Source organism: Anthonomus grandis, chromosome 17, assembly GCF_022605725.1.
Source record: "Anthonomus grandis grandis chromosome 17, icAntGran1.3, whole genome shotgun sequence".
Lineage (NCBI taxonomy): Eukaryota > Metazoa > Arthropoda > Insecta > Coleoptera > Curculionidae > Anthonomus > Anthonomus grandis.
Window position 1 is genome coordinate 13,895,485 of NC_065562.1, and position 27,461 is coordinate 13,922,945.

At 31.9% G+C, this 27,461-nt stretch overlaps 3 protein-coding genes across 12 annotated transcripts in view; 1 reads left to right on the forward strand and 2 right to left on the reverse strand.

The window, feature by feature from the left end:
• Positions 1-3,342: 3,342 nt before the first annotated feature.
• On the reverse strand, positions 3,343-10,537 carry LOC126746446 (GDP-fucose transporter 1). The gene is made up of 5 exons (XM_050454702.1): positions 10,175-10,537; positions 4,276-4,474; positions 4,001-4,226; positions 3,658-3,950; positions 3,343-3,606 (listed from the first exon to the last, which is right to left on the reverse strand). Exons 1-5 carry the CDS (start codon positions 10,237-10,239, stop codon positions 3,397-3,399), a joined length of 993 nt encoding a protein of 330 aa, XP_050310659.1. The 5' UTR covers positions 10,240-10,537; the 3' UTR covers positions 3,343-3,396.
• LOC126746445 (uncharacterized) lies at positions 5,069-9,582 on the reverse strand. Of its 2 annotated transcripts, none has more exons than XM_050454701.1 (6): positions 8,251-9,582; positions 8,040-8,126; positions 7,775-7,951; positions 7,516-7,708; positions 7,284-7,438; positions 5,069-7,186 (listed from the first exon to the last, which is right to left on the reverse strand). In XM_050454701.1, the coding sequence occupies exons 1-6, from the start codon at positions 8,260-8,262 to the stop codon at positions 6,755-6,757; spliced, it is 1,056 nt and encodes a 351-aa protein (XP_050310658.1). In that variant the 5' UTR covers positions 8,263-9,582; the 3' UTR covers positions 5,069-6,754. The 2 variants fall into 2 exon arrangements, 1 of the variants encoding a protein (XP_050310658.1); XR_007663896.1 differs by having other exon boundaries at positions 5,071-7,186; positions 7,520-7,708; positions 8,251-9,573.
• A 568-nt stretch (positions 10,538-11,105) lies between the features above and the next one.
• LOC126746443 (helicase domino) overlaps positions 11,106-27,461 on the forward strand; it is a 93,725-nt gene continuing 77,369 nt past the window's right edge. For all 9 annotated transcript variants that reach the window (XM_050454695.1, XM_050454697.1, XM_050454696.1 and 6 more), the window contains exons 1-4: positions 11,106-11,324; positions 20,480-20,679; positions 22,792-23,014; positions 25,606-26,598. In XM_050454695.1, coding sequence (XP_050310652.1) covers positions 20,491-20,679; positions 22,792-23,014; positions 25,606-26,598 — 1,405 coding nt within the window. In that variant the 5' untranslated portion in view covers positions 11,106-11,324; positions 20,480-20,490. The remainder of the gene's footprint in view (positions 11,325-20,479; positions 20,680-22,791; positions 23,015-25,605; positions 26,599-27,461) is intronic.

The window sequence follows — 27,461 nt, forward strand, 5'->3', positions numbered from 1 at the left end:
TAACTGCCTGGGTTAAATACACAATTTTATTCTTCGAGGTATTTGAGGATTATTTGGTTGTTAAGTGGGAATATCAGAAAATTCAGGTTATCAACTGCCTGGAATAAAAACAGAATTCTTCCAGGTAGTCGAGGTTCATTTGAATATTTTGTGAGAAAATCAGGGAATTTAGATAATCAGCGGCTTAAAATAAATTCACAAATATTCAAAAAATTTGAGGCTCATTTGATTTTCAAGTAGAAATATCAGAGAATTCAGTGATCAATGGCCTGGCATAAATACACAAATATTTCAAGCAGTTGAGGTTTACTTGCTATTAAGTAAGAATATTAAAAAATTTAGGTGATCAACTGCCTGTAATAAAAACAGAATTCTTCCAGGCAGTCGAAGTTCATTGGATACTTAAGTAGGAACATTAGGAAATTCAGGTTATTAATTGCCTGGATTAAATACACAATTCTTTAAGGTATTTAAGGATCATTTGGTTTTTAAGTAGAAATATAAAGGGAATTCAGGTTATCAACTTCCTGGAATAAAAACAAAAAAAATTCTTTTAGGTAGTTGAGGTTCATTAGATTTTAAAATAGAAATATCAGGGAACTTAAGTAATTAACTGCCTGGATTCAATATTTAATTCTTCGAGGTATTTGAGGATTATTTGATTTTTAAGTGGGAATATCAGAAAATTGAGATTACCAACTGCCTGGAATAAAAACAGAATTCTTCCAGGCAGTTGAAGTTCATTAGATTTTTAAGTAGGAATATCAAGGAATTCAGGTGATTAACTGCCTGGATTAAATACACAATTCTTCGAGGTATTTGAAAATCATTTAATTTTTAAGTGGAAAAATCAGGGAATTCACATGATCTACTGCCTAAAATAAATACACAAATAATATGATATCCAAGAATTTTAGGTTCATTTGACTTTTGAGTAAAAATAGCAGAGAATTCAGGTAATCAACTGTCTGGAATAACAACACGATTCTTTTAGGCAATTCAGGTTTATTCGATTTTTAAGTGGGAATATTAGAAAATTCAGGTGATCAACTGCCTGGAATAAATACATAAAAAATGCATTTTTCTTTCAGGAATTTGAGGATCATTTGCTATTTAGGTGGGAATGTCACGGAGTGAATAATTGCAGTTCAGTTAAAAGCCATGCTAGTTAAAAATACTATTGGTATTAGTTTTACTAGCTTCTGTCACTGTCCTAAGATTGATAAAGTAGATTTTCCTAAGTTGGGAAATTGAAATATTCCAAGCTGATATAATATAAATCTCTTAAATAAAAGGTGTAATAAATACTTAAATTGGATGCTTTCTAAAAGGTTTTGCAGTAAAATTAATATTGGTACTAAGGAACAAGGTGCTGAACAATGTCTTACCTGTCTTGATCACATTTTTGTCAGATCGAAGTGCAACTCTAAAGCTATTGTTTTTAAGGGAACGATTCTCAGATCATTTCTTACTTAATTAAATTTTCCTAGCTCTCACTTATAATAGAGATATTATATCAGAGATATAGAGAGAGATATAGAGATATTATTATATGAGGAGGTTCAGTGCAGTATGTAAGCCACAAGGTATTTATACAAGGTAAGACTTTTATTTACCCTATATATTAATGGTTTGTTTTAGGTTATTCAAGGGATACTTACCTAATTATTAAAGATAACAGATGGGAGAGGGTCAAAAGTAAAGCTGAGTTGATGAACTCAAGGATATAGGATAAAAAAAGGATATTTGTGTATTAGGTCATAAGTAGATCTATCCTGCCAAATTTCACTACATTCTGTTCACATAATTTTGATTGTCTAAATTACGATCACTGCCAGTGTAGCACTAGGATTAATTGTGTAAATACTTTAAAATATTTAGAAGTGTATTTTGTCATTCTACTTAAATGGCATGTTCATATGGATATTATGTAATAAATAGAATATAGTAAAGTAAATTTCTTAAGACGGTCTTTGTCGAAAAAAACAACCTTGTCATAGTATAAAACTGTATGTCATAGTATAAAACTGTTTGAATTCAGTGATAAGTCTCCTATGCAGTAATAAAATTATAGACCTGAAGGATTTACAGCAACTATTAATCCCTTCCTTTGGCTTAAATAAACCATTCATTTACTAAAAGATATTTGCTTTATATAGCACTAGAAATGTACAATATTATGCCTCTTGAATTTAAAAGAAAACCGTATTTCAAAACTGTATTTTAAAATAAAGTTTTGGATCCTATTAGCAAGTATTGAACAACTGCTTTCCTAAATTAAGCATGTATTAGTATGATTCTCCTTTTGCTTCCTTAGTCGTTATGTTTGTTTGTCGTTTTTTCTCTTTAAGTTAATGTAATGTAATTAGATTATATTAGGTACTAATATTAGCTTGTAAATATAATACTGTTTCATCACACACATTTTTTCCAAACTAGATATATGCATATTTTTGAATAGAAACACACACAAGCTTGTAAGTTCATCATGTTTCCAATTACATTTATAACTGCTTTGTAAAATTAATTTTGAAGTAAGTTTTAAGCTCCTTAGAAGAAAACCACTACTTCATTAAATTGAATAGTGGAAATGTAGATTTTAATATTATATTAATTAGTAAATAATTTCTAGCATCCAACAAATCTCCATCATGCATAGCTCAAAATTACCAGGCCAATTTAAAATCGTACTGCTTGGAAGAAACTATACCTTATGAAAAGGAAATTTGAAATAATTCAGTTTTTCAGTCTAATTTAACCACTTAGAACATTGAAAGGCCTTTCAATGTTCTAAGTTTAACCACTTTTTTACTAAGTTTACCCTTTTCGATTATTTTTATTAAATACTTACCCTCACAGGTAAATATTTTAAATAATTTGAGCTTCTGCAGGCATTAGAGCTCATTTTCATACATTCCAGACAGTTGAAGTCATTTTTTAGTTCTTTAAGAACCATGACTTCAACTGCCTGGAAAAAAACAATAGTTTTTCAATCCAATTTAATTACTAGTACAAACTAATTAAGGCTTAACGTTCAACCGATATCCCACAAAATTTATGCAAATCTAATTCCCACATTCAGTGGATATAAGAAAAATATATCGTAGGTGGGCTTAATAGTTCCCAAGCTATATTCACAAAAATTGTTTATTCTAAGCGTAAAGACCCGTCTGACGTAAGTGCAAATGGTTTTTATTACCTCGTTGAAAAGCACGTCACACCTGTCGTTGAAAAATCACCTAAATATTTTCGTCTGTTTTCTAAATATTTTGCCTTTTTTTCAAAATAAACGGACCGGCCATTTGGCTAGGATATTTCCGGATAGAATGGCGAAAGTCTATAACCCTTAAAACTATAAATATATTACATTAAAATATAAATTTCTTTCACTTAAAATTAAACTTTGGTGTATGCTGGGCCCTGATTGTGTTTCCTCTCCATATCCAGCTGCTTAATCCTGGCATAGGCACCGCTGGCAGCCAAAATTATAAAATTCGAAAACCACCATAGTAAACTTTTCGTCTCTTGATACCAATACGTCGCCAATACTGTTTGGGCGCAAGCTTTTGCTGTGCCAGAAATGTTGTGGGTCAGTGCTGAAGTATACTGTAAAAGTTCATTTTAAAGCACCTTCTTACTTACTCTTACTCGACTTACTTTTATCTGTAATGAGGTGAAAAACCCTATGGAAAACCCACACAAGCCTCCACCAATTAAAATGCTCCAGAAAAATAGTTCATTAATTCTTGGATAGCTAAATAAAACAGAAAGTTCACCACTAAATATTATAAGAGGAATGAACAGTATGGAGGCATAAATGTTGTTGGCATATTGCAGCAGCCAGATGTCGCCGTTAATATGTGGCATCACCTTTTTGGTTAAGATCGAAAAAAGTGATAAGGAAAATGATCCTATGATGCCAAAAATTGTACCAGCTACAGACAGACTACCTGAAAAGTGATGAATTATTATAAAAAGAGTAAGGTGCAAACTAATATACCTGCAATATTTTCTTGGTCCACTCCAAGCCAAAATCCCATAATAATCACTGCACAACAGAGCATACATTTCTTCGAAGTCCTCTCCCCCAAAATGAAATATGTCAATAAAACATTAAAAATGGTTGTTAACGATCTGCCTACATAATAAAATGCCACAGACACATATTTTAAACACAAGTTGTTTGAGGCTATCATTATAGTGAACATCAAGGAGACTGGAAAGATCTATAAAACATTATTGATAACTGTTTCAAACTAAATATGCTTAACTTACAGTTTTAATTGTTTTAGGATCCCAAATATCAGCCTCTGGAAATCTAAATTTATTTGGGTACAATCGACTGAGTACTTTATAGCTGTAACATATAAGGGCTGTCACTAATGTTTGGCTGAAGTTTATGAACATTGGGGCGTCCAGTTTTATGTGACTCAGTAAGGTTTTATTCATAAATACTGTTGATATTGAGACTATCCTGAAATATTGTTGCTTATAATGCAGTACTTTCTATCATTTAATCATTTTTTTAAATTGATTTTATGGTGAAAAACCATTAGGTTAAGGTGATTTTATTATGAAACAAGTTTTTTTTAATTGTCTCTTATTGGTTTATTAATAGCAACATTTGATTCAGAATAATATTTTAAAAAAGTACAAATTCCTTCTAAAAGGGATATTTTACAATTATGGATATTTTTTTTTATTGGACAATGAAAATTATTATAGATCTTAGGACCAAAGTAGTCAATTGATTTGAGATTCAAATTTGTCATACTATTGGGTATTCTTAAGTTTTGATCTGCATTAGTCCTAGTTGAAAATGAGTGATCAACATAGTTTCCTAACAAGAGTTTTTGATATATCGTCACTGTCCAGGCAAAATATCTTATGCGCTATTTTAGTAATTTTACAGGAAACGCAAAAAACGTTTATTTTCCATTATTTTTAATGAATTTTTGTTTTGTTGTGAAGGATGTATGGGGAAGAGGTATTGTTTTATTATTTTAAAGCCAATTTCCAAAAACTATTAATATTATGTTAAATAAAGGTCGCTTATGATATTTTAAAAATGCGTTTTGGGAATTCCATGGAGCTTAGGATATTTTTAATGTTGCTTGTATCAAAATAACTTGCGAATTATTTTTATAATATCGTAAGCACCAAATTAAAATAATTAGGTTTTATTACAGTCATGGTATCTTTATTTAAAAAAAAAACGACAGTAACAGCAGCAACATTAAACAAAACATTTCAAAAAATAATAATAAATTAAACGCCTTCGTCCTCTTCATCTGCGTCCGGTAATACGTCTATAATGTCCTGCGAATGTGGCAGACTAATGAATTCGGTGTGATAGTCCTTTGGAATAGCTGACTGCAAACATATTTTGCTGAGATCTTTGTATTTAGCCGCCGATATCGGCAGTAGGGAAGTGTAGCATTTATTAAGGGGCTTTCTTTCATTTTTAATAGTAAAGTGCTTTTTATTGGCTAACCCTTGCAAATAACTATATACTGAACTGTCATGTATTTTGGATTTACTGCTTCTATTTTTACTACCCGAATTTTGGAAATTTGAAGGGGCTTACCTTTGACTAATTTAGGTTTTTTGCTTCTAGTTTTAGTTCGTTTTTTCTTTAAAATTGATTCAGGTTGTTCAGTAGTTTCTGTGTCTTCAACATACTGGGAAAAATTAGAAACCCCTTTTGCAATGGTTGAATAGTTCAGAAAATTGTCATAGTTCAATAAATTGACGAAATATGGTCCGGGTGTGTGCCTTGCAAGACTTATAGCAGATTTCCACATTGAAGGTGCATAATTGATTTTTTTTTATATAAATGATTCTATAGTGGAATGCATAGAATCAACAGGCATGTATGTATGGCCGGCAATTAGATAGTTTAATGTGATTTTTTTATGTGAATAGATATTTTAAGAAATGTGTTAATCATTGCCAAAACTTGTTTGTTTTTATTTTGTCCACTGCAATTATCGCGGAACGTTCGGATATTTCAGGAGAAATACGTTGATCCAAAAGTTCAAGGTATTTTTGTAGGGCAGTGCAAACTTCGTTTGAACCTTTTTTTCCCAAAGTCTCATTCTACAGGAAACAAAAACCGTTTTTTGTTATACTTTCATATACCGTGAAATTGTAAACAGCTAATTTACGAGCATAATATAAAAGTATACTGTTTCCGTGTGGCGTAGTTAACACCTTGTGCAGATCAAAAGATGCACACATGAAATTTGGATCGCAATTTTCTTGATCTTTTTTAAATTTATCACGACTGTTTTTTTTATCTCTTCTCTATGACGCAGATAGTTTTCTAAATCTGCTGCTTCTACATTTTTTTCGCCTGTACTTAGGACCCTTTCACAAAGACTGCATTTATCTTTTTTTTTACATGAATGCCTAGATTGTAACCTTTAAAAATCTTTAAAAACGTTGCTCTGCTCACTGGATCCATTTTTTGCATTTTACAATCTTCCTTATACAATCTGTATAGATTTGAAAAATTTTCAATTTCAGAAAGCGGGATGGCACCACTGGTATTTTATTAATAAAATCATTGACATGTTTAATAGATTGCTCAGATGTCTTATTTTTTGGTGCACAGCGACCTCGCGAGTCTTTTTTAATCATTCCTGTCTTAGAAATATTGTTTATGGTTTGTCGCAAAGACATTTGACTGACATCCAGGGTTTTTAGTATGAACTGCTGACAAACTCTTTTTTGTTCTCCTTATACTGTTAAGTTATATTCTATAGTTTCTTTGTCGCTTGGAATTATTATTCTTGGTACGTTTTCTTCCTATTTCTTTTTGCTTCATACATTGAATTAGCCAACTTTTCTTTTCTTCATAGGTCTCAAGTTCATAATAGGCATTAAATATTTGCTTTCTGTCAGTTTCACTTACTGATTTACAATTATTCTGACATTTTTTCCCAGCACATGGAATCGGCTTTACTGCTTTATTTACACCAGAACTCTTTAGTTTCTTTTTTTCTAGCCTTTTATTTGGTTTTTTGATTTTATATTTGGACAAACCAGTGCTAGCCTGATCACTGCTTTGATCTCCTGAACTAATGTCTTCTTCATTTTTATCATTATCTTCTCTGTCAAGATTCATAGCCATTTCTTGTTTATCATCTGTGGATTTATTGTTCTGAAGAGTTGTCACTGTTTGCTAAAAGAAAAATGTCCTGACTGTAGTTTAGTATTGATTAGGAAATAATTTATTAGTGTTAATCTTAGCAAAGAATGTATGTACCAGAAGAAGTTACCTTAGACTGGGGATTATAACTTTCTATACTTAAACTATTATTATCGAATGGAAACGTCATAATTTTAGCACTTATTGTTTCATTGCAAGATGGTTCCAGAACACTTTCGTTCATCAGGAAGTCAAGGTTTGATACACCAGTAATATTGAGGTTAGCTGAAATTTAATAATAATAAAGCAATTATTAAAAGAAACACACATAACGTGTTTGATGTGTCTAGCTTTATCCTTACCTACCGCAACACTGAATGAATTCATGGCAATACTATTTTCCTCATTAGAAACAACTGTTCCATTTGGTTGTATAATAATAATAGGGATGTTGTCTTTATCAAGGTCGGTAGTTTCAGCGGCTCCTCCTGCTAATGGTTCATTGATAATAACTTCTTGATCACCTTTGGGTTGCAGAGATAACTCTGGATTTTGCTAAAAAATGGTCAATGTTTGTTGGATTTTGCATACGTCCTGTTAGAGTGGAGTTCTCACAGTTACCTCAGAAATAACACTGTCAATAACATTTTCGAGAATAGTGTAGGTCATAATTGTTTCTGGATCATTTTTAGGTTCGTCTCCGTTTGTTTGTGAATGTACCGTAGCTTCATGTCCCGCTAATTTATTAACAATAATTTCTTGATCAGGCTTGGGTTGAAAGGATAATTCTGGATTTTGCTAAAAAAATCAAATTTTGTTTTCCGTTTTTTCTACTTTATAAGATTGTGCATACGACGTATTATGGTTGGAGTTTTCAGTTGCTTACCTCAAAAAAAACATTGTCAAGAATAGTCATGGGGTCTGGAGCATCTTTAGATTCGTCTCCCTTTGTTTGTGGGAGTACCGCCAACGTCTAAAAATTTATTATTATTTACAATAATAAAATGGCACCGTTTGTTAATTGAATAACATTAATTTAGTTAATTAATTTTTCTAATTTATCATTATTACGCGAATTTAATTTAAAAATAACGTACCTTTTGAAACATTGTTGTTCCGTCGGAAAACTCTTCGTTTGTGAGTCGCAATTTCAGGGTTTCAACAGCTTCTTTACTTTTATATTAATACACAAATTCCTTGAAGAGATTCAGACACCGTAAGCCCCTAGACATTTTTAGGATAAATAAATAACAGTATAACAACAAAACACACTAAAAACACGTCCGCTTTCCACGAGGAGGGTTTAAAAACTGATTAGTTTGGTCGTTACGATTATTTAACATCCGACGAGAACCAACGTGTCTGATATACCACGATTTCCAATATATCGTAAGCGACTGGCGGATACGTTTATTTCTACAAATATTTGGGCGGTTGCGATATTTCATACCCTAATGTTGGCGCAAAACATAATGACAAACAAAACAAAAATATCATAAGCGACAGGCGGATACGTTTATTTATATGAATATTTTGGGCGGTTGTGATATTTCATACCCTAATTTTGGCGCGAAACATAACGATTAAAAAAACAAAATGTCGTAAGGGACGGGCGGTTACAATATTTATGCTGAATCTTTTAGTAACTGTTTAAAGAGATTCGCTATCGAATAAAATGTAAGCGACACAGGCTTACGATATTTTACATATTAAACGTGCATACGATTGTAAATTTAAAAAATTAAATTATGACGTTCTGTGACCTTTGGCGCTAACGATGTTTTTTCTAAGTCGATGCAGCTCACCTAGACAATTCCGGAAACACCAATATCGCAATTTTGCAAAAAATGTCGCTTACAATACTTTGCCTGGACACTGACGATACGAAAAAACAAGCATTTAAAACATACATTAATTTTACATGTAGGATATTTTCCTTATAAAGTTCACATTTAGGTGTTCTCTTATTTCTTCGAAACATATTTAATATAGTTTTATATAATTTCTAATAGTGTATTCTCATACATCCTCTTACATGAAATAAACAGAATACTTTTCCTGTTCTCAAAGTGGTGCCAATTTTTAAAAAGAGAGAAAAAAAAATTACAGGCCAATATCACATTTGCCTATAATATGTGAGTGATCGCTGAAGTCATCTTAACCGTTCAATCGATCGACTGTCATTCTGGTCAACTGGCTTTTACCCTGTGTGAATAATTAATTTTTGTAAACATTCGTCTCGAGAGTAAAACTCAATTAAAATTTGTCTATTAATCATAAGTTTAATTTTAAGTTTCGCAGTGGAAAGGCACCGAAATAAAGAATCTTACGACCCAAATCCTAATTTTATTTTTTCCCCAGGATGGCTGGTTACACAATGCATTTATTCTTTTGATGAATATCTTAATTCAGATTTTAAGATGTTGTAAGTGCATTATTTTTAATCCTTTCAATAAATGTGGCCTACGATAAATGTGGGAAAACATTGATAGTTTTTTGTGAAAACATTTTAAAGCCTGATTTATATCATGTGAAAACAGGATATATTTTTTTTGGGTTAATAAAACATTTTACATTATTAATTAAACAACACTTTGTTAGACACAGATATAGGGTCACCAGCTTTACTAGAATACATGTACTATTTATATAATGGTCTGTATCTTTACTTTTCACAAAAATCTTTTATATTTACCATTTTTTTACTTGATATTGATTTATTCTTTTAACTCTAAACATCAATCAATAAATAAATACAACAATTATGGATCATATAAGTAGAAAATATAAATTTGTTTATTATAAGAAAAATAGGACCTGCATGTACAAACATTTTTGACAACTACACTTTAATTCACCAAAGAGACAAGTAAACTACTTGTACAGAGGAATAAAATTATTAGAAGTCCTCAAGTCCTTGTTGGGCAAACATGATAAATTTAAAAATAACGTCTTGAACTTATATAACAAAGATAAGTATGGAATTGAAGGCCTATAAGATAAGGGGCAGTCAGTACTTACCAATAACCACTTACAACTAAAAATATAGTAATATATTTCCTTAACAAGCTGTCTTTCTGGTCCATTTTTGCCCTTTTGTTTGCAGCAATAAAATCAATTCAATGAATGAACTGTTGGTTGTACCTATCTAATATATGTTGGAGATATATCCCAAGTGGCTTTCCTTAAGTTGCCATCGTCACAATATTTAAAAATTTCGCCTCTGTTTGTCGGTATTTTTTCACCTAAAACAAACTTGTTTTCGTGGCTGTCAGATAGCGCGAATTGAGGTTATGCGAAACGTCAATGTCAACGCTCTCTTCTTTTTTTTTTCTCTGGTGGCCTTTGCTATAATTTTATCATTGTCATGCCATAGATGCCCGATAATTTATAAAATATCAAAAACGAAAGATTTCAATTTTTTGAAACTGAAATTATAGAAATAAAAAATATTGCGGTTAAATAAAACCGTTTTTTGGACTTTGTTTCCTGTGGTCCCACGCCCATAAACAGTTCCTTCCACTGTTTCTGGCGATTCCATTGGCCGATTTTCGTGCGGCCTTGCCGATACCCGCGGAATTTCTTGGAGTTTTCTGAAAAGTCCCCACCAGTAACCTGTTACTCAATGTTTTAATGGAATTAATTTAAAAATTATTTTTTATTGATTTAGTTATAAGGTTTTAAGTATGGACGTGTGTTTTAAGCAGGTAATTAATTATTTTATGTTAGTAACTGTTGAGTACCATTATTTTACCACATTAGGATTGTAATTGTTTTTATATATTATTTAGTTAGGACTTTTTGTTTAAATGCTCTTATGGTTTTATATATCACGGTATTTATCGGGTTTTGTGTTATAAAGCCGGTAAATGCGCGCGCTTTAATAAATTCAAAGAAAACGCGTTCCATATATTTGGCAACGTGGACGTGTTTCGTATCGAAGAACGCACTTTTCGTTTAGTTTCGTCACCACCGTTCGTGTCGGTCGCCATGTTTACGAGGGGCGATTCGACCTTGTGAGTGTTAAAATGCTAAAAATATCGAATATACGTTACGATTTCGTCTTAGCGTGAAGTATCCAAATATTCCTTAGAGTCTAAATTATCTTTTGGTGGTAATTTTATGTGCGGATGGCTTAGCCCCAGCTAGATATTTCCAGATTAAAAATATGGTAAGTGGCATCGAGATCCGTACGGGTTCAATATGGCGTCGCTATGGCAAAGTTTCTTTGTTTCTTATTAAATTTCGAAAATTATTATTTACGTTTACACGCCATTTAAACCATTATTTGGGATAAATTCAACTGGAAAATGGGAATTTCACAATAAATCCCCGCGTAATATCAGCGTTTTTGTCGATATCCTCGCTCGAGCTAGATTTAAAATGTCAAAAATAATTTCCCGGGGTGCACACACAAACACGCTATTGATTTTCGGCGGTAATTTTTTTTTGTACTATTAAGGGATTTACCTTTTAAGCCACTTTACTAAATGCGGAATTATCTGCAGATGGTTGCGCAACATTTTCGAGCCTTGAATCAGTCAAACGTTTTAAATTTGTGGAAATTTTTCGCATACAAAATAGAAATTGGGGCGGCATTTTTTTGAACGATCATTATTTGCGACGTTGCCGCTTGTGCGGCGCTCCATTTTGAATCATTTCTATTAAATCATTATTAATAGCGAGAGTATTATTACAAGATTGTGGGTTTAGTTTTTATTTTATTCAATATTAGTTGTGGGTGTCTATTAGTGTCTATATTTCTTGCTTGTAAATGTGGCCACAGAGTTTCTCTAATAAACTTGCCACTTTCCGCATAATTTAAAGGCATACCAGCAATATGCCCCAATATATGTCTCAGGAATAACCTCCAAAAATCCTAGGACATAATGTGCCTTTTATGAAAACTTTATTGTTATGGCATCAGAATTATAAGAAGATTAATGCTAAACAATCCAGAGCTAAAATGTTATCATTTAATTACAAGATTATGGAAATTATTCCTATATTACTAAATGTGGGTGAGCAGTCATCTACATTTCTGGCTTGTTGCTTTGAGGAATCTCACTGGATTTTACAGGAAAAACTTGTGGACCCCAGTGATCTTTTAGGGTATATTTCTTACTTTATTATGTATATAGAAGAAAACTATATTTCCAATTTAAATATTTATCATAAAATAAAAATGAAATGACTCAAAGAGATCAAGTTACTTTCACAAAGATTTAATTTTTTTATCTCTGTGGCACTGTGCTATTCTAAGCAGCCAGCTTTTTTTATTGAAACTTAAATTAATTAATTAGTTCAATATTTTACACAGCATGGACCTATTTAATGACACTAAAGTATGTAGTTTTTAGTTTTTCTGCTTTGTATAATTAAGCATAAGTTGTCTTACTATTAGGAATTTCCTGTTAGACAATGTTTGGTAAATAAATCAACATATTGGCATGCAGGAGGTCATGCAAGAGTCAGCCTTTTTTCCTTTATTCCTAAAATAAACATCCTATTGGTATGAATAAATGACTCACTAATTAAACATATTGTGAGTCTTATTGTGTATCCTTTGGTCAAATTAGTTAATAGCTACGTTTATTATGATCAAATGATAGACTATAGCCGTTTTCTTTTGTAACTAAATCGAATCATGATTTTAAGATCACAATTTGTTTGTTCAGAAGAACAGGTTTCAATATTGTCATCTGAAAGAACTAGAGTTAGGATATCCTGATCCGAACAAAGTAATAATAAAAATTAAATGTTCAGTATGTTCAGAAATTTTCAAATCATGATTCGCCAACTGTTAAACACTAAACCATGCTAAAGAACATGATAAAAGAAACATAAGGTGTTGTGATCAGTTGATCTGGTCTGAAAGAAAGCGTTGTTTTTTTATTTAGTACAGCCCTGTTTTACAAGGATTGAATTTGAGGGTTAAATTAGTCAAGGATTATCTCTAGGATCAAAATGTCGGGTGAAGTGAGTTTAGATGAAGAATTATAGGACATAACTTCTAAATCTTTAAAAGTGTTATTGTTTAAAGATAATAAATATAAACTAATTTCTTTTTCAAGGCTTAAGCTTGTCCTCTGTATTTTCTTCTTTATTTTTGTGTACAAAAATAAAATCCTCGTAAGTAGTGTTGTAAAATGCTCGAGAATTTATTTTTCGAAAACGTTCCTCAAGCATGTTCTATTTAAAGTCAAAAAAAAGTCAAAAATAGCTTTATTGTTACATAACATCATCTGTTGTTAACAAAGCATTATATAAAATCTTAAAGATAGTTGACAACATAATCTTTTACAAAAATATAAAAATTTTAACAATTCTTACATACATAGAATATAGAACACACCCAAAGAAAGGGTAGTAAGAATTCACATTACGCTGCGCAAAACTCTTCACTGTCAAAAAATTGTATTTAAAAACTCGTCTAAAGGGGTAGGTGGTTAAAAAGCCTTCTGCCCCCGTACACAAAAGAGGACTTATATGAATAATACCGGGGTGGTATTATATGTATTATACTTCACTTTAAACCCCTTCTTCTTAAAAAGAAGGAAAACAATAATACTCCAAATTTTTTCAAACTATTTATTAAACTAAAATAAATTATGGAGTGAAGTTACAGGTCCAAAGTGTAAAATGCGAATCTGCTCACTTTTTGGGATAGGCAGAGGTAAAGAGAAGGTTGTTCGGAGATTGTAACCTGAGGAGGGGGGGCCAAGCTGATGGCGATATTTTTTGTGGATAAGACAAACAGTCTCTAAAATAAAAAGGCATGGCAATGTCAGGACAGAGTGTTATAAAAATAATGGCCTAAAGGGGCTACATATAGCGTATTTTTTGCAAAATAAATAGAGAGCTGAACAAATACTGCGAGCACACACCCCAAAACACAATACCGTATCTCAGATAAGACTCTATAATAGCATGGTAGGCAATTTTGGCCACATCAAGTCCCAGAGAATGTGTTATTACTCTAATAGCATAACAGTTGGATGATAACTTCCCTAATAAAGAGGAGATATGATTTTCAAATTTTAATTGCTTATCAATCGTCAGGCCCAAAAATTTGCATGTTTCAGAAGAACTTATTGTTTCATTTTGCAAAGTGACAGTTCCAAGGTTACATTTAAAAGTTAAAATATCAGTTTTAGAAATATTAAAAGTTAATCTATTAGATTCACACCATGACTTTACAAGAATTAAATCTTCATCAACGATATTCCTTAATCTCTTGGTGTCAGTGTCATGCCAAAGTAATGTTGTATCATCCGCAAAGATATTAAATTTGCCCCTAATTGGAATTTGAGAGATATCATTGACATATAGCAGGAACAATATTGGTCCAAGAACAGAACCCTGGGGTACACCAGCGTCCATATCCAGACGGGATGACATATCATTGTCAAAGAATACCCTTTGTGTTCTTCCAGATAGGTAAGAACGAAACCAGTCGAGAGCAACTCCTCTGAATCCATAGGTTTCTAGCTTCTGTAGCAGTATTCTGTGACTTACACAGTCAAACGCCTTAGATAAGTCACAGAACACCGCCGCCGCACTCTCCCCAGCGTTCAACCCCATGTACAGACTCTCCAAAAAAATTGAAAATAGCATCAGATGTACCCAGTTTCGTCCGGAATTCAAATTGCTGATGGTTAAGAACATTATGCCGTTTTAGAAATTCCATCATCCTAGTTTTTTACCAATCTTTCAGCAGAAGCAGGGCTATGGGTCTGAAATTTGATGAAATTTGATTTATTAAGTTAAACTTTCAAACAACCTATTTAGGAACTCTCCTCTGAACTATCCTCTCCCTCCTCGCTCTCGCTTGATTTTAAATCACTCAGAATTTCCGTTAAATCAAATTCAGACTCCTCAGACTCAGAAGAATCATCTTCAATGGTATTAATTTCAGCCCCAGATTTGGTAGTGAGTTTTATTTTTTTTTATTTTGGTTCCATTAAATTGGTAGAGGTGTTTGGCTGGCCAGTATTTAAGCTTATACTTTGATTCTTTAATTTTGTTTCTAAATTAATATTTGAAGCAACAAATGCCAATTTTCCCTCCCTCTCAGTGGTTAATCGATTTCTTTTTTTTGTGTGCAGGAAAGAATACTTGCTGAAAGTTCTTTCAGTGGGAGCCGAAGACAGTGGCAAAGTTAAAATAGCTAATGTGATAGTTTTCAATGATTTCTATGAATAAATAGATAGGCTTGTTCAAAGTAGTTGGTCTTCCCCATGTATTGTTCTAACTCAACCAAGATATTTTGGGTAATATCCTGAAAGTTCCGGTTATTTTCTGCCAACCAATGAATAAAGTCAATTCCTAAAAAATACATTAAAATCAATGAAATCATATTCAAGCAATGAATTTATTATTTGATAAATTAAAAAGCTTAATATTAATGTGTTTTTTTTTACCTTTTGAATCTTCTTCTCTGCTTAAAACATCTCCCTGAAATTTGGGATCTAATATATTTGCAGCATAATGTGCAGCTGACACCACTTTTTCCTTTCTCTCCTTAAGGAAGTTATGTATTTTGACCTCCTCATTTTTCAAAACGGGGAGCTTTGGGACTTCTATTTCAAAATTTTTTGAAGACTGTGAAATGCATTGGTTACTTTAGATAGGTGAATATGGTCTCCTTCGAGCCTATGAATCCACATAACAATTGGACGAAGAATATTGCACACTTTTTCAATTTTTATCCAAAATATATCTTCATCCAAACAGTTTTTTTTTACTTGTGGACTAAACTTTTGTCCAATTTCTTCAGTTATAACTAGTTGTTGTAAAGAACATTTGTTTTCTAACACTCTTTCTAAACAACCAAGTATCGATCCGCATCTTGTTGCCACAGGCAATTTTAAAGAAATTAAAGTACCGCGTTTTTCCATTTGAATCCTATTAAAAGTGGCCAAAATAATATGAGATTTTGTAACTTCTTTTATAATTTGTTTGCAATATCCTTCAAGTGACTTAAGAAAATCACTATTCATGATATCTCCTGCCAATAGGTTCAAGCTATGTGAAATACAGCCATACTCAACAATTTTTATTCTCTCATTCTATCTCAGTGGTGGCAATTTGGAGCTTGCCTTATTTTGATTCTGATAATTTTTCTGTCAGTGCTTAATCAATAATATTGTTGATTATTTTAAGACAATTACAAACATTTATGAAAAACAATGCTGGGATTCTCATTGATTTTATTTAAATTATTACAGCCAAGCCATGCAAGAAATCCTTTTTCCAATACTCACATTCACAGGTTTTTGCATTTTGATTTTTCAGCTGCAAAATCGTGGATAATTTTTTCACACAATCTATTGACAGGAACAAATCTACTGTCAATCACCCCAGTGAAGATCAGCGATAGTTTTAAACATGTTTTAAGGAAGGAAGTGATTGTTTCAGCACTACTGTTTGAAATAGTAAAAAATATGCCTATGCTTTTTCCATATCTAAATTCTTCCAAATTTTGCCACCTATTTTGCCTTTATAGTAAATTCGCCACTACAGTGTGCTCAAAATTTCTAATTATCAACCCTTATCAATTCTGCACATTTTTTCACAAATATTTGAAAAAGCTTTAAAATCTAGAATACAGATTACTTTGAGCAGTTTAGATTTAAAAATGCAAAATATACTACACTAGCAATTAGTCAATTAATAGATCTAATAAATGATGGGATACCTAAATAATGGCTCACTGAAATCAGTCCACACCACTCCTTCAGAACTCTTGCTATGAAACTAAAATACTATACATTTTTAGTATTCAATTTATGGAATTACACCTCTCTGGTAGATCTAGAAGTGGTAAGTTGCAATGGTCTGCAATCAGGTTTCAATCACTTGGATTATGGGGTCCCTCAAGGATCGGCGCTGGGCCAAGTTGATCTTTCTATATTAATGATTTTTAGAGTAGTAACCCTGGTACTGATTTTATCCTGTTCATAGATCTTACCACAGTGAGGAAGAAATATAGTAAATTTGCTGATCTCCGAATGGGTCTGGTCAATCTTGCTGATGCTAATCTAAAAAGCATGAATTCTAGTAAAAATCAAAAATTGTTTGTGATTACTTGTAATTTAGATTAGCAGGCTTTTTGAAATGAACCAGTTACTTTTCTAGGCATTAAAATACATTCTAAGCTTATCTGGGATGAACATGTTCATCAGCTTCTGGTGTCTTTGCTCATTGAAAGTTGGTCCATAGTGTATTTACTTAGGTTGCTTTGTCAGTCTATTTTGTATGTGTCCATTCAAGAATATCATACAGAATTCCTGTTTGGGGTCATGCAACCAATTATAGGCAGACTGTACAGCACATTTCTCTAAACTTAACATATTGACTGTTTTTAGCCTATAGACAATGAAATATACCTTGTCTCTTCCATGTTAAAATGATCATTCATAACTATGACACTTTAGAAGACGATACATGTGCATTTCACTAGAAATAACAATCATATACATACTGCATTTCATAGAATTAAATGCATTAAAACTGTTTGTTTCTTTGATGGGGCACTGTTCTACATTCACTAATTGCTACTTCATGTTAAAATGTAACCTCTTAAGTTTAGATGAAAATTAAAGCAGTAGGTACCTTGTATCTTTTTAGTATTATAAACATTTTTGTCTTTGCATCTCTTAATTGGATGCAAATTCAGGTATTTATAAAATAAAAATGAAAAAATAAAAAAAAACAACAAATTAGCTTGATTTCAAAAAGCCATGCAATGATTGATTGTTCCCCTGTATTCTCTTATTTCCTAAAGTAAACATCCTAATAGGCCATATTACTTTAAAAACCTAGATGTAATCATAATATAGTTTTTAAGGAAATAACACCACTAATAATAAGGCATACATTTAAAGACAATGTTGCCACTAAGTTGCCTGGTTCAGTCTGAAATCCTAAATTTTAACTATATTTATGACAATCTAGCCTCATCATGTTAGTACTTCTTACATATATTTATAATTTGTTAAGTCCTCTTCAATTTGGAGAAAATTTTGCCTTTGTACACCCTTTTCATTTTGGAAACTGTGAGTCTTATATTAAAAAAATTGGCATCGCCATTTACATCACCAAATGGAGTGTATATAACAAGTGGTGCCTCTAACCTTCTAAACCCAATACCTCATTCAGCATTGGTGAAAAAATAATTTATATTTGCAGGGATGTATAATCATTTAATTTGTGACATTAAATCTTGCATTACCCTGAAGCTCTTTCAGAGAAGGGTTCAAAATTTGCTTGTCGGAGGAGCTTATTATAGTTTGAATGAGTTTTGTGACAACTTTTAAATCGTATTTATGTGGGTACCTACAACCTGCATATTTGTTCTTTTATTATAATTTTTGACTTTTTATGAGATTCTTTGTATTTATAATCATATAATTTTCGCTTTTTATCAGGACATTATTTTATTATTGTGTTTAGTATATATATATTGTGTTTTTCTTACTGTAATATCTCTATTTCTAGCTTTGTTCTTGATAGTCTGGTTTATAACAATAATGCATATTTGATTTGATTACTATATCCCCTATTTGTTAAAAATTTATTCATTAATGTCTCATTGACGCCTGATGTATTTAAATTTTAAATGGTTATTTAATTTTAATTTTATTAATTTTACTGGTGTATTTAAATTTTAAATAGTCTATGAAATAAGAATTAGATATGGGTAACCAAACACATGGGATATAATTTTCTCATTCACTAGACAGTACTCATGATAATGCTTCTTCGGATACTCCTGTAAAAAATGTCTTCTTTTCTTATCAAAACTAACTTGGCAACAACAATAATAAAAGAAATTTTTAGTTTTAAGCAACAATTCTCATACCTCTCGAGCTACCTTTTAAGGCCAAGAGTTTTCCATTTCTTCCATAAATGAAGCAGTATTTTAGAACCATAAGGGCTATTTCTAAAAAATAAATATAAATTAGACCCAAGTAGATATTCATATTTATCACTTTTTGTAGCAGAAAAGTTACATATTTGCTTAAGAAAAATTGCAAATGAAAGGTGGAAATCAAGTTCAGAGTTCAAGAAAGTGAAAGCTGTATTCAACGTTGTTAATTTCAGACCCTCAAGGAACAGTCGAGTAATTCACAGGTTTAAATACAAATACCCAAGCAATTTTCCTTAAACATGTTTTATTAATAATGTACTTATGATGAAAATTACCCATAATAATTTATTAATTGATTACTTAGAAATGCATATTAATGGCCCTACAGATCACAATTGCTTGATACTATCAAATGCTTTTGGAGTATCAACCAATTGAGTATAAATGGAGTCAGGTCAACCAATTAAATAAAAACACCATGTGATGGGAATTATATACATATGTATGCAAATGGTCCAAAATTGTGTTTCAATCCTGCTTAAAAGTTGATTAAAAATCCCCTTGAGTTTTTTTCTCTTAGTTCTTCTCTCTCTGTCTTAGACTGTCATTTTTTGTTAAATTAATTGTTTCAGATGGATGTGAAAAATGGCACTGTTTTCTTTCCCTTAATTGTATACCAAAATATAATTTTAATTATTTTATTTATTAATTAATACACCGGATCCACCTCATTACAAAAAAATATAAGTATTTTTAAAAAAATAAATAAAAACTAAACTACCTAACCACCAATTAACTAATTTAATAATTTCTAACATAAATAATTAAACTGTTTTACAAGAAGCAATAATACTCTCTCAAAATGCAAATAATTGGCATTGCAAAATTAGCTTAAAAAAAAATGGATTATTGTCAATGATAATGATTAAATGTGCTTCAAATTACTAAGTATGGAGCAAAATTATTTTAAAAGACAAAATTCCAGAAATTCCTAATGAGATTTTTAAAATGCAGTAGAGAAATTCCCACAACCTCAATTCTATTAGAGTTTACTTGCCTCAAGGTTCTTTGACAGGTGAGTGTGGCCTAGTATGATGATGAGGAACAATCAATTTACACTTAGATTACGATGTGAAATATTAAAAGAAATTGAGGTAGTGCTAAACAGAATATCCACAATTTTGAAAAAATATATTTTGCAATAGTTTCTTTTGTGTATCAAGTGTTTGTCACCCTAATTCTTACAAAATTTAAAAAAATACCATTCAAACGAGAAACATACCTCTACCTATAAAATGATGATTTCAAGTAAATGAGAAACAGGTCCCAAATCCATTCAAACCTGTTTCCCCTGTGAGAACAATCGAGGCATTTGTCTGAAACACTCCTTAACTCTTATCTGAAGTATATGAAATTAAGAAAAAATGCTAAATGAGCATTTTTGTTTGTAGATAATACAGTGATGAGCGATGACACCCCGGGGGCAGGGCAGGGCGCTCTGCCCCCGCGCGAAGGGGCGCCCCAAAGCCTTCGCATTCCCAATATTCCCCAACAGGCAGAGCGTCCTACAACCGTTCGCCTTACACAAGTCGCTGGCGGTCAATATGTACTCACTACTACACAACCCCATGGTATTCCAGCCTTAACACAGGTAAGTGAAATAAAACGTATTATATGCATTAGTGTAATTTGTAGTATAGTATAATTTGTAGCTGGTGTGAACAATATTGCTGATATGTTTGTACAATATTTTAGTTTGATTTTTATAAAAGACACACCTACATATCCTAATAAAATCCGTTAAAGAACTTTTTTTGTAACAATCTCTTTTCCACACAAAAAATTAAAAGGCAATAGATCTGTTGATCTGATGGATTTTCAGGTTGTATCATAAAGGGATGTGGAGATTTATTGGTGGAGGCTCTTTTTACATAGTCAAGATCAGTATGAAGACTTAGAAGAAAACCTATCCTATAGTTTGATAAAAAAGCAAGGATATTTCATTATTTAAAAAAGGGGTAAAACATGATGTAAATAACTGTTGAGCTGTTACTATCTTAAATGCTGTTTCTAAACTGTTTGAAATAGCATTGTTGGATAGATTGTATGAGGAAGTTAAGATTAATATATCAGAATATCAGCATGGGTTTCTGCCAAATAAATGTACATTAATCAATTTAATAACATTTGTCTAGTTTGTTCGCATTTAAACCCTATGCGATATTACACACTATGAGAAAAATCATATTGATGTAATATATACAGATATGGAAAAGGTTCAAAAGTCATTCGATAAAGTTAGAGAATGTGTTATAATAAAAGCCCTTCATAAGAATAATGTCAGCAATATACTGATTGAACTTATCAAAAGTTTTGTGATGTTTTTTCTAGTTCCTCTGGAGTTCCCCAAGGTTTCAATTTAGGACCTCTGTGATTTTTAATTTGTATTGATTATGTGATGTATCAGTTTGTAAATGTTGAATAGATGCATATTCTGTTGCCGAAGATCATTTGGTTGAAGCTGGTTGCGTTTTAAACACAACAGCTTTTAAGTGACCCTAGAAAAAAAGTCTAGGGGTGTTAGATCTGGTGATCATGTAAAAATTTAAATTGAAAAATTCTTAGTCTGAATAGGAATGTTATATACCGATAGCAATAATAATATACAGGTTGTGAATCCAAAAAAAAGATACTTGGGGTTGATAATTGACTGTAATATGGCCTTTAAAGATCATATTATTAATATAGTAAATGAAGTTCAAAACAATTAATGGGCTTCATCATTAGATCAGAAGTTTTAATGTATAAGTGTTGTCTGAAACTTTTTGATAGTTTGATAATATCAAGACTGGAATACAGTAGTATTGTATGGTCTCCTCAGTTTGAGAAATGGATTAAAGTTATAGAACGCGTATAGCGTACATTTTTGAAATATATGTTTTATACAAAATTTGGATATTATCCACAGCAAGGGTATGACCACCATTTACTTTTGGAGGAACTAGAGAGATTATCCTTAGAGAACCGATCGATTAAAACTTTTCTTGTATAAAATATTAACAAATAAAATTGATTCTTCAGTAATCCCTTTCTTTGTAAATAATGGAAGTACAAGACAAAAAAAGACTCCACCTGGAATTTCCTAGAAGGAATGTTTATAAGAATTCACCTGCTTATAAAATGGGTAAATATTTTATTACTTTTGCTAGTGATTTAGACTTGGATGAATACCTGTAAAAAAACAAACAATTGAGGATAGATTTTTGATTTTCCAGAATCAGACCAAATTAGGTAGTGAAATTAACATATGTTTGACACTTATTAGTTTATGTAATTTTATGTTTTTTAGTTAATGTTAATTCAAATTCAAGAAGTAGCTTTATTGTCCCAAACAGAGTTATTGACAAAGCCTTATTAAATCTAAGTCAGTAAAACAGAAAGCAAATAGAGTTACAATAATTTTTTTTTCAAATCACAAACATATTTGGTAATATGCCTTAGTAACTAACAATATTTTTAAATTTTTTTTAAAACTCATATAAGAATATTATATTATATGAAGAGATAGATGATTGGCCATTTTTTAACCCATGTGAATGAAACAACTTGTCACTTGTCCTGAATGTGGAATGGACGAGTTCCAAAAGAACTGCCTCCTACAATTTCCTGCAGGTGCATTTTGAATACCACAGTTATTATTAAAAATGATTTTTTTAATAATACCAAGTAAGTTGTAAATTTGATTTTTTTATGTTAATTTCAGATAACCCCAAACACTTTACAAAACGTACAAGGAGGAGTCACACGAATAATAAGCATAAGTCCGAGCAAAGGACAAACATCTCCCTTACGACCCAGCCTTACAAATCAATCCATTGTAAATGTACTGAAAAGGAGTAGTCCGAATGTCAGACTGCAACTTTTCCAGGGAGGAGATACCCAGGGAAGTTCGGGGAGTTTGCAGGCTTCTCCCTCAACTAGTACCGGTAATAATTTTATTTAAAAAAAAAATTTAAATATGATGCAAGTGTGTAAAATGATCAAAACATTGAGAGGCCAATAGGTGACATGCATGTAGGTGGCACTCGCGTCAAGGTTTGATATTAAAAAATAACATATGATATATCATTTTATTATGCCATTTATTTACATTGTTTCATACTCGATTCGTAGTTATTTTGAAATGTTTTCAGTGATTTAGGTTTTCATAAGTCATTTAGGCCATTTTAATTATTTGGACACTTGCCAAAACTTCACATTATGCCTTACAATTGTTGTGGGCCACAATGCAATTTAGTTTCCAACAAATGTTAAGTTTCATAAATTCCCCTTGAATAAAGCTTTGCAAAAACGTACAGAAATGTGTTTCAGGCACTTTTTGGGAAAAAGTTACATTGTTACAAGTTTGGGTAAGTTAAAAAATGCTTATCCTATTTCTTGCATTGTCATTGTCTTTATTTCTAGGACAATGAAAGACCCTTAAAAAATATGAAAAAGAAAGTTGGAAAATTCAGTAAAGGTATCTGGGAGAAGTGATAAACTTAGAAAAAGCCTTTGTTCAGCAGTATTGCAACCAAACAAGCAAACAGGAGCAAACAAAACAAAAGTATTACTAATGGTTAATAATGATAGACAGAATTATTGTTCAACAAACATACTTGCTAATGAAAATAAATCTCAGAGTTCAAAAACATGTACAATTCAAACCGTAATAGCATGGAATAGAAAAGTAAAATCTGTATTGTTGTTACGAATTCATAATGAGTTAATTATCGGGTATTACATCACCACTATAGTAAAAATCTATTTAGAAAATACTATCTCATAAATCACACTGATGAAATATAGACTCAATTTGTTTGCTTCGTCATTAAAAAAAATGGACAAAACATTTTTATACCTGCCTTAAGAAAATACACTTTTGGAACATTGCAACAACTTTAGAAAATAAATACAAGATTATTCTGTACTGAAACTCTACAGAAATTTCAATAGAACAAGGTTATACCACAGGCAACATAATTCACATATTCTGGAACTAATACTTTTAAAATGCTAATAGCATGCTTAAAAAAGCTGAAATTATATTATGTATATGATGTTTATGCAGGCAGTATTCTTTTAGACGAAATAGGAATACATCTAAATATACCTCCATTTAAAAAAGGAGCTTAGTATCTTTCATTCTGAGCTCAAAAGAGCTTTCATAGATCGAATTTCTTCTAAATTATCCCCATATGCAAATGAAATAATTTATAACTGTTTTATGTTTTGCAATTTTAAAAATAGAATGAGTAATGCTTTGTAAACATTATTTTGCTACCTATAGATCTACCTATATTGATTTTTTATTAGTTTTACATATTGTATTATGTGACTTGTTTATCAAACTAAAATTTATTTTTAATTTGGGAAATATGATTTGAACAAGATTTAACTTGCATTATTTTATTCCTCATTGATGGTTAACTTGTAAACAAAATGTAAAAAATACATACATAAAAACAAAAAGAAACTTATTGACAAAGCAAACAGTCACATAAATCTCAATAAATATTCACCAAAACTTTAAATATATATTTGAATACATGTATATCTTTAAAGATATATTTGAAGTGTCGTCTAGACATTTTTGTTTAAACTCTTGTTGAAATAAAATATAATAGTTGCTTTTGATTCTTATTTATTTTATTTACTCTTTCTTTGCAATTCAAATTTGATGAATTATTTTTGAAAAATAGGGAATTCTCTGCAATTTTGCTAACAACGAATTTGCAAATAGTTTATTTTAATATTTAATCAGTATATGACTTTCATTGGGAAATATTTGACTTTTCCACATTATTTATTTAAAAAATGGATATTTAATAAAATTATTTATTTCAAGTATTCTTTTCGTTCTTTACACTTTTTAGCCATTTGTTGTTGAAAACAGACCTTTGGATTTATTCATGATTTTTAATCCTTAAAATATATCTGTGATGATTTAAAAACAACATGACCAGGAAAGGGTATTGGCGGTTTTATGAACTTCGGTCGTCGTTTAATAAAGTAGTAAGAAGTAGTAGTAAACGTTTAATAAAGAAGTGCAAGTGTTTTTCTTACCACAACCGAAAACTAAATATAAAAAAGGCAAAATATTATAGTACCTATTACCAAAGATTATTATACTTCATAATCTAATAATCATTCGACTATTATAGAGCAAAACCTGTGTCATCTAGGATTACTTACCATCTTGCAAATTGTTTTCTTGTATCCGCTGATTTCACACCAAGTGATATATTATAATATATATGATAACTTTTTTCAGCATTGCGAGATTCACAATTCAAAAATATTAAGATTAAGTAACTCATGAATTTCACGAAATTTTAAAAACTGTAACTATGCCTAGAACAATGTAATTAAATATACGGGTTAATGTTTTAATACCAAACCTTGACGTAAGCGCCCCCTTAAGGTTTTTTTAACCAGGTTCCGGCATGTGATCTATTGACTTATAGTTCTTATTTAATTAATATACGGTGTCCTAAATTCGACAGCGAGTATATACTTATAGCGATCATTTTTTCAGCTCCAACTACGCCAACGCACTCCCGCTCCCTCAAACGTCACGCCTCAACTCCGGAGAAGAAAGACTCGTACCAATCGAAGCTACAAAAGGTGATGAACCATCGTATAGTGCGTTCGAAAATCGTGAAGGAAAAGTACGCGGAACATTTGATGGAGCTGTACTTCCTCGAGTCGGGCGGTAACATCCTGGACCTGTACCAGTTCGCCAAGAAACCAAAAAGCCAACAGTACCTCGACTATATGCGGGAAAACGCGATCGATCCGAAAGAATATGGAGACGATGTGCCCAAGGTGGTGGTACCGCACACCACGCCCAGCACCCCTACTGCCACGTCCGCAAGTTCCTTACCCGGTTTGGTGACGCCACAGAAGCAACCACTCCAACCTCCTCCGTTGTACCATGCGGCACAGACGTCTACGCCAAAAACGACTGAAACTCCTCCAGTTAATCCTGTAATCGCTACCCCGGATGCTTCAGTGACCGCGGTCAGGAGTACTGTGAGTACTCCCGCAAGTAACAGTCAGGAACAGATCGTGGAAAAAGCCAAGCAAGAAGCACACGTCGTCCAAAGAATCAGCGAGTTGCAAAAAGAAGGCCTATGGTCGGAGAAACGTTTACCGAAAGTCCAAGAAATGCCCAGGGCCAAAGCGCACTGGGACTTTTTGTTAGAGGAAATGGTGTGGCTGGCGGCCGATTTCGCACAGGAACGCAAATGGAAAAAAGCAGCGGCGAAAAAGTGCGCCCGCATGGTGCAAAAGTACTTCCAAGACAAGGCGCAGGCGGCACAGAAAGCGGAAAAGGCGCACGAACAACAGCTGCGCAGGATAGCCGCTTTCTGCGCGAAAGAGATCAAAACCTTTTGGAGCAACGTGGAGAAACTGGTCGAGTACAAGCAAAACACCATCCTGGAGGAGAAGAGGAAGAAGGCTCTGGATCAGCAGCTCAGTTTTATCGTCGATCAAACCGAGAAGTATTCACAGTTGTTGGCCGAAGGTAATTTAAATTCTATATTAATTTTAAAACACTTAAGGCCTAGTTATAGTACAAAAACGTTCCGGTTGACGCTCTGTAAAAATAGGTAAATTATACATTTTGTTGACGGCCGACGTTTCTTTTTGTATGATGCATGCCCAGAATGAAAAAAGTACGAAAGTGGATGAGAACCACATCAAATAAAGAAAAAATGAGAGAAGGAAGAGTCATATTTTCCCTTTTTCCTTGTTTTTAGTTGGATGTTGGTTCACCTGGTCCAATCCATTGTTTCGACTGTCGTTTTGTTGTCGTTAGTTTTTCGGTTAAATTTTTGATCGACCGCTAGCAAACGCGGCATCCACCTCGCACAGTTTTTTCATACTCAAATGTTCTTGTAAAATATTGCGTACACGTTCAGTTCACATCCTCGTCGCGTCAGCTATTTCACTTTCAATCTGCGGTCTTCCATTACCATTATTTAAACTTCGTGACTAGAGTTTAAACATTAAACTTAGTAGAGGTTTAAAGTGATTGTGCTAATACCTTAATATTAACACGACACTACGAAAGGACTGACATAAGGCTAGTAAATAAAATGTCCATCAAATTTTCTCCTAAATATCTTATATTAAATATAAAAACGTTAATTTTCTTTAAACAACTAAAAACCTAAAACTTATTACTAAGTAAACACACTCATTCCAGCAAGCACTTGAATAAAACTAAATTTTTATTATATAATAAATTTAAATAAACACCAAGACAAAAGTAATTAACTAAATTAATAAACCCTTTGGCCTTAATACAAATAGCGTAATAATTATTATTATTGTTTAAAATAAAAACTAAAATTAAATAAAACACAAGTTAAAATTACAAAGGTA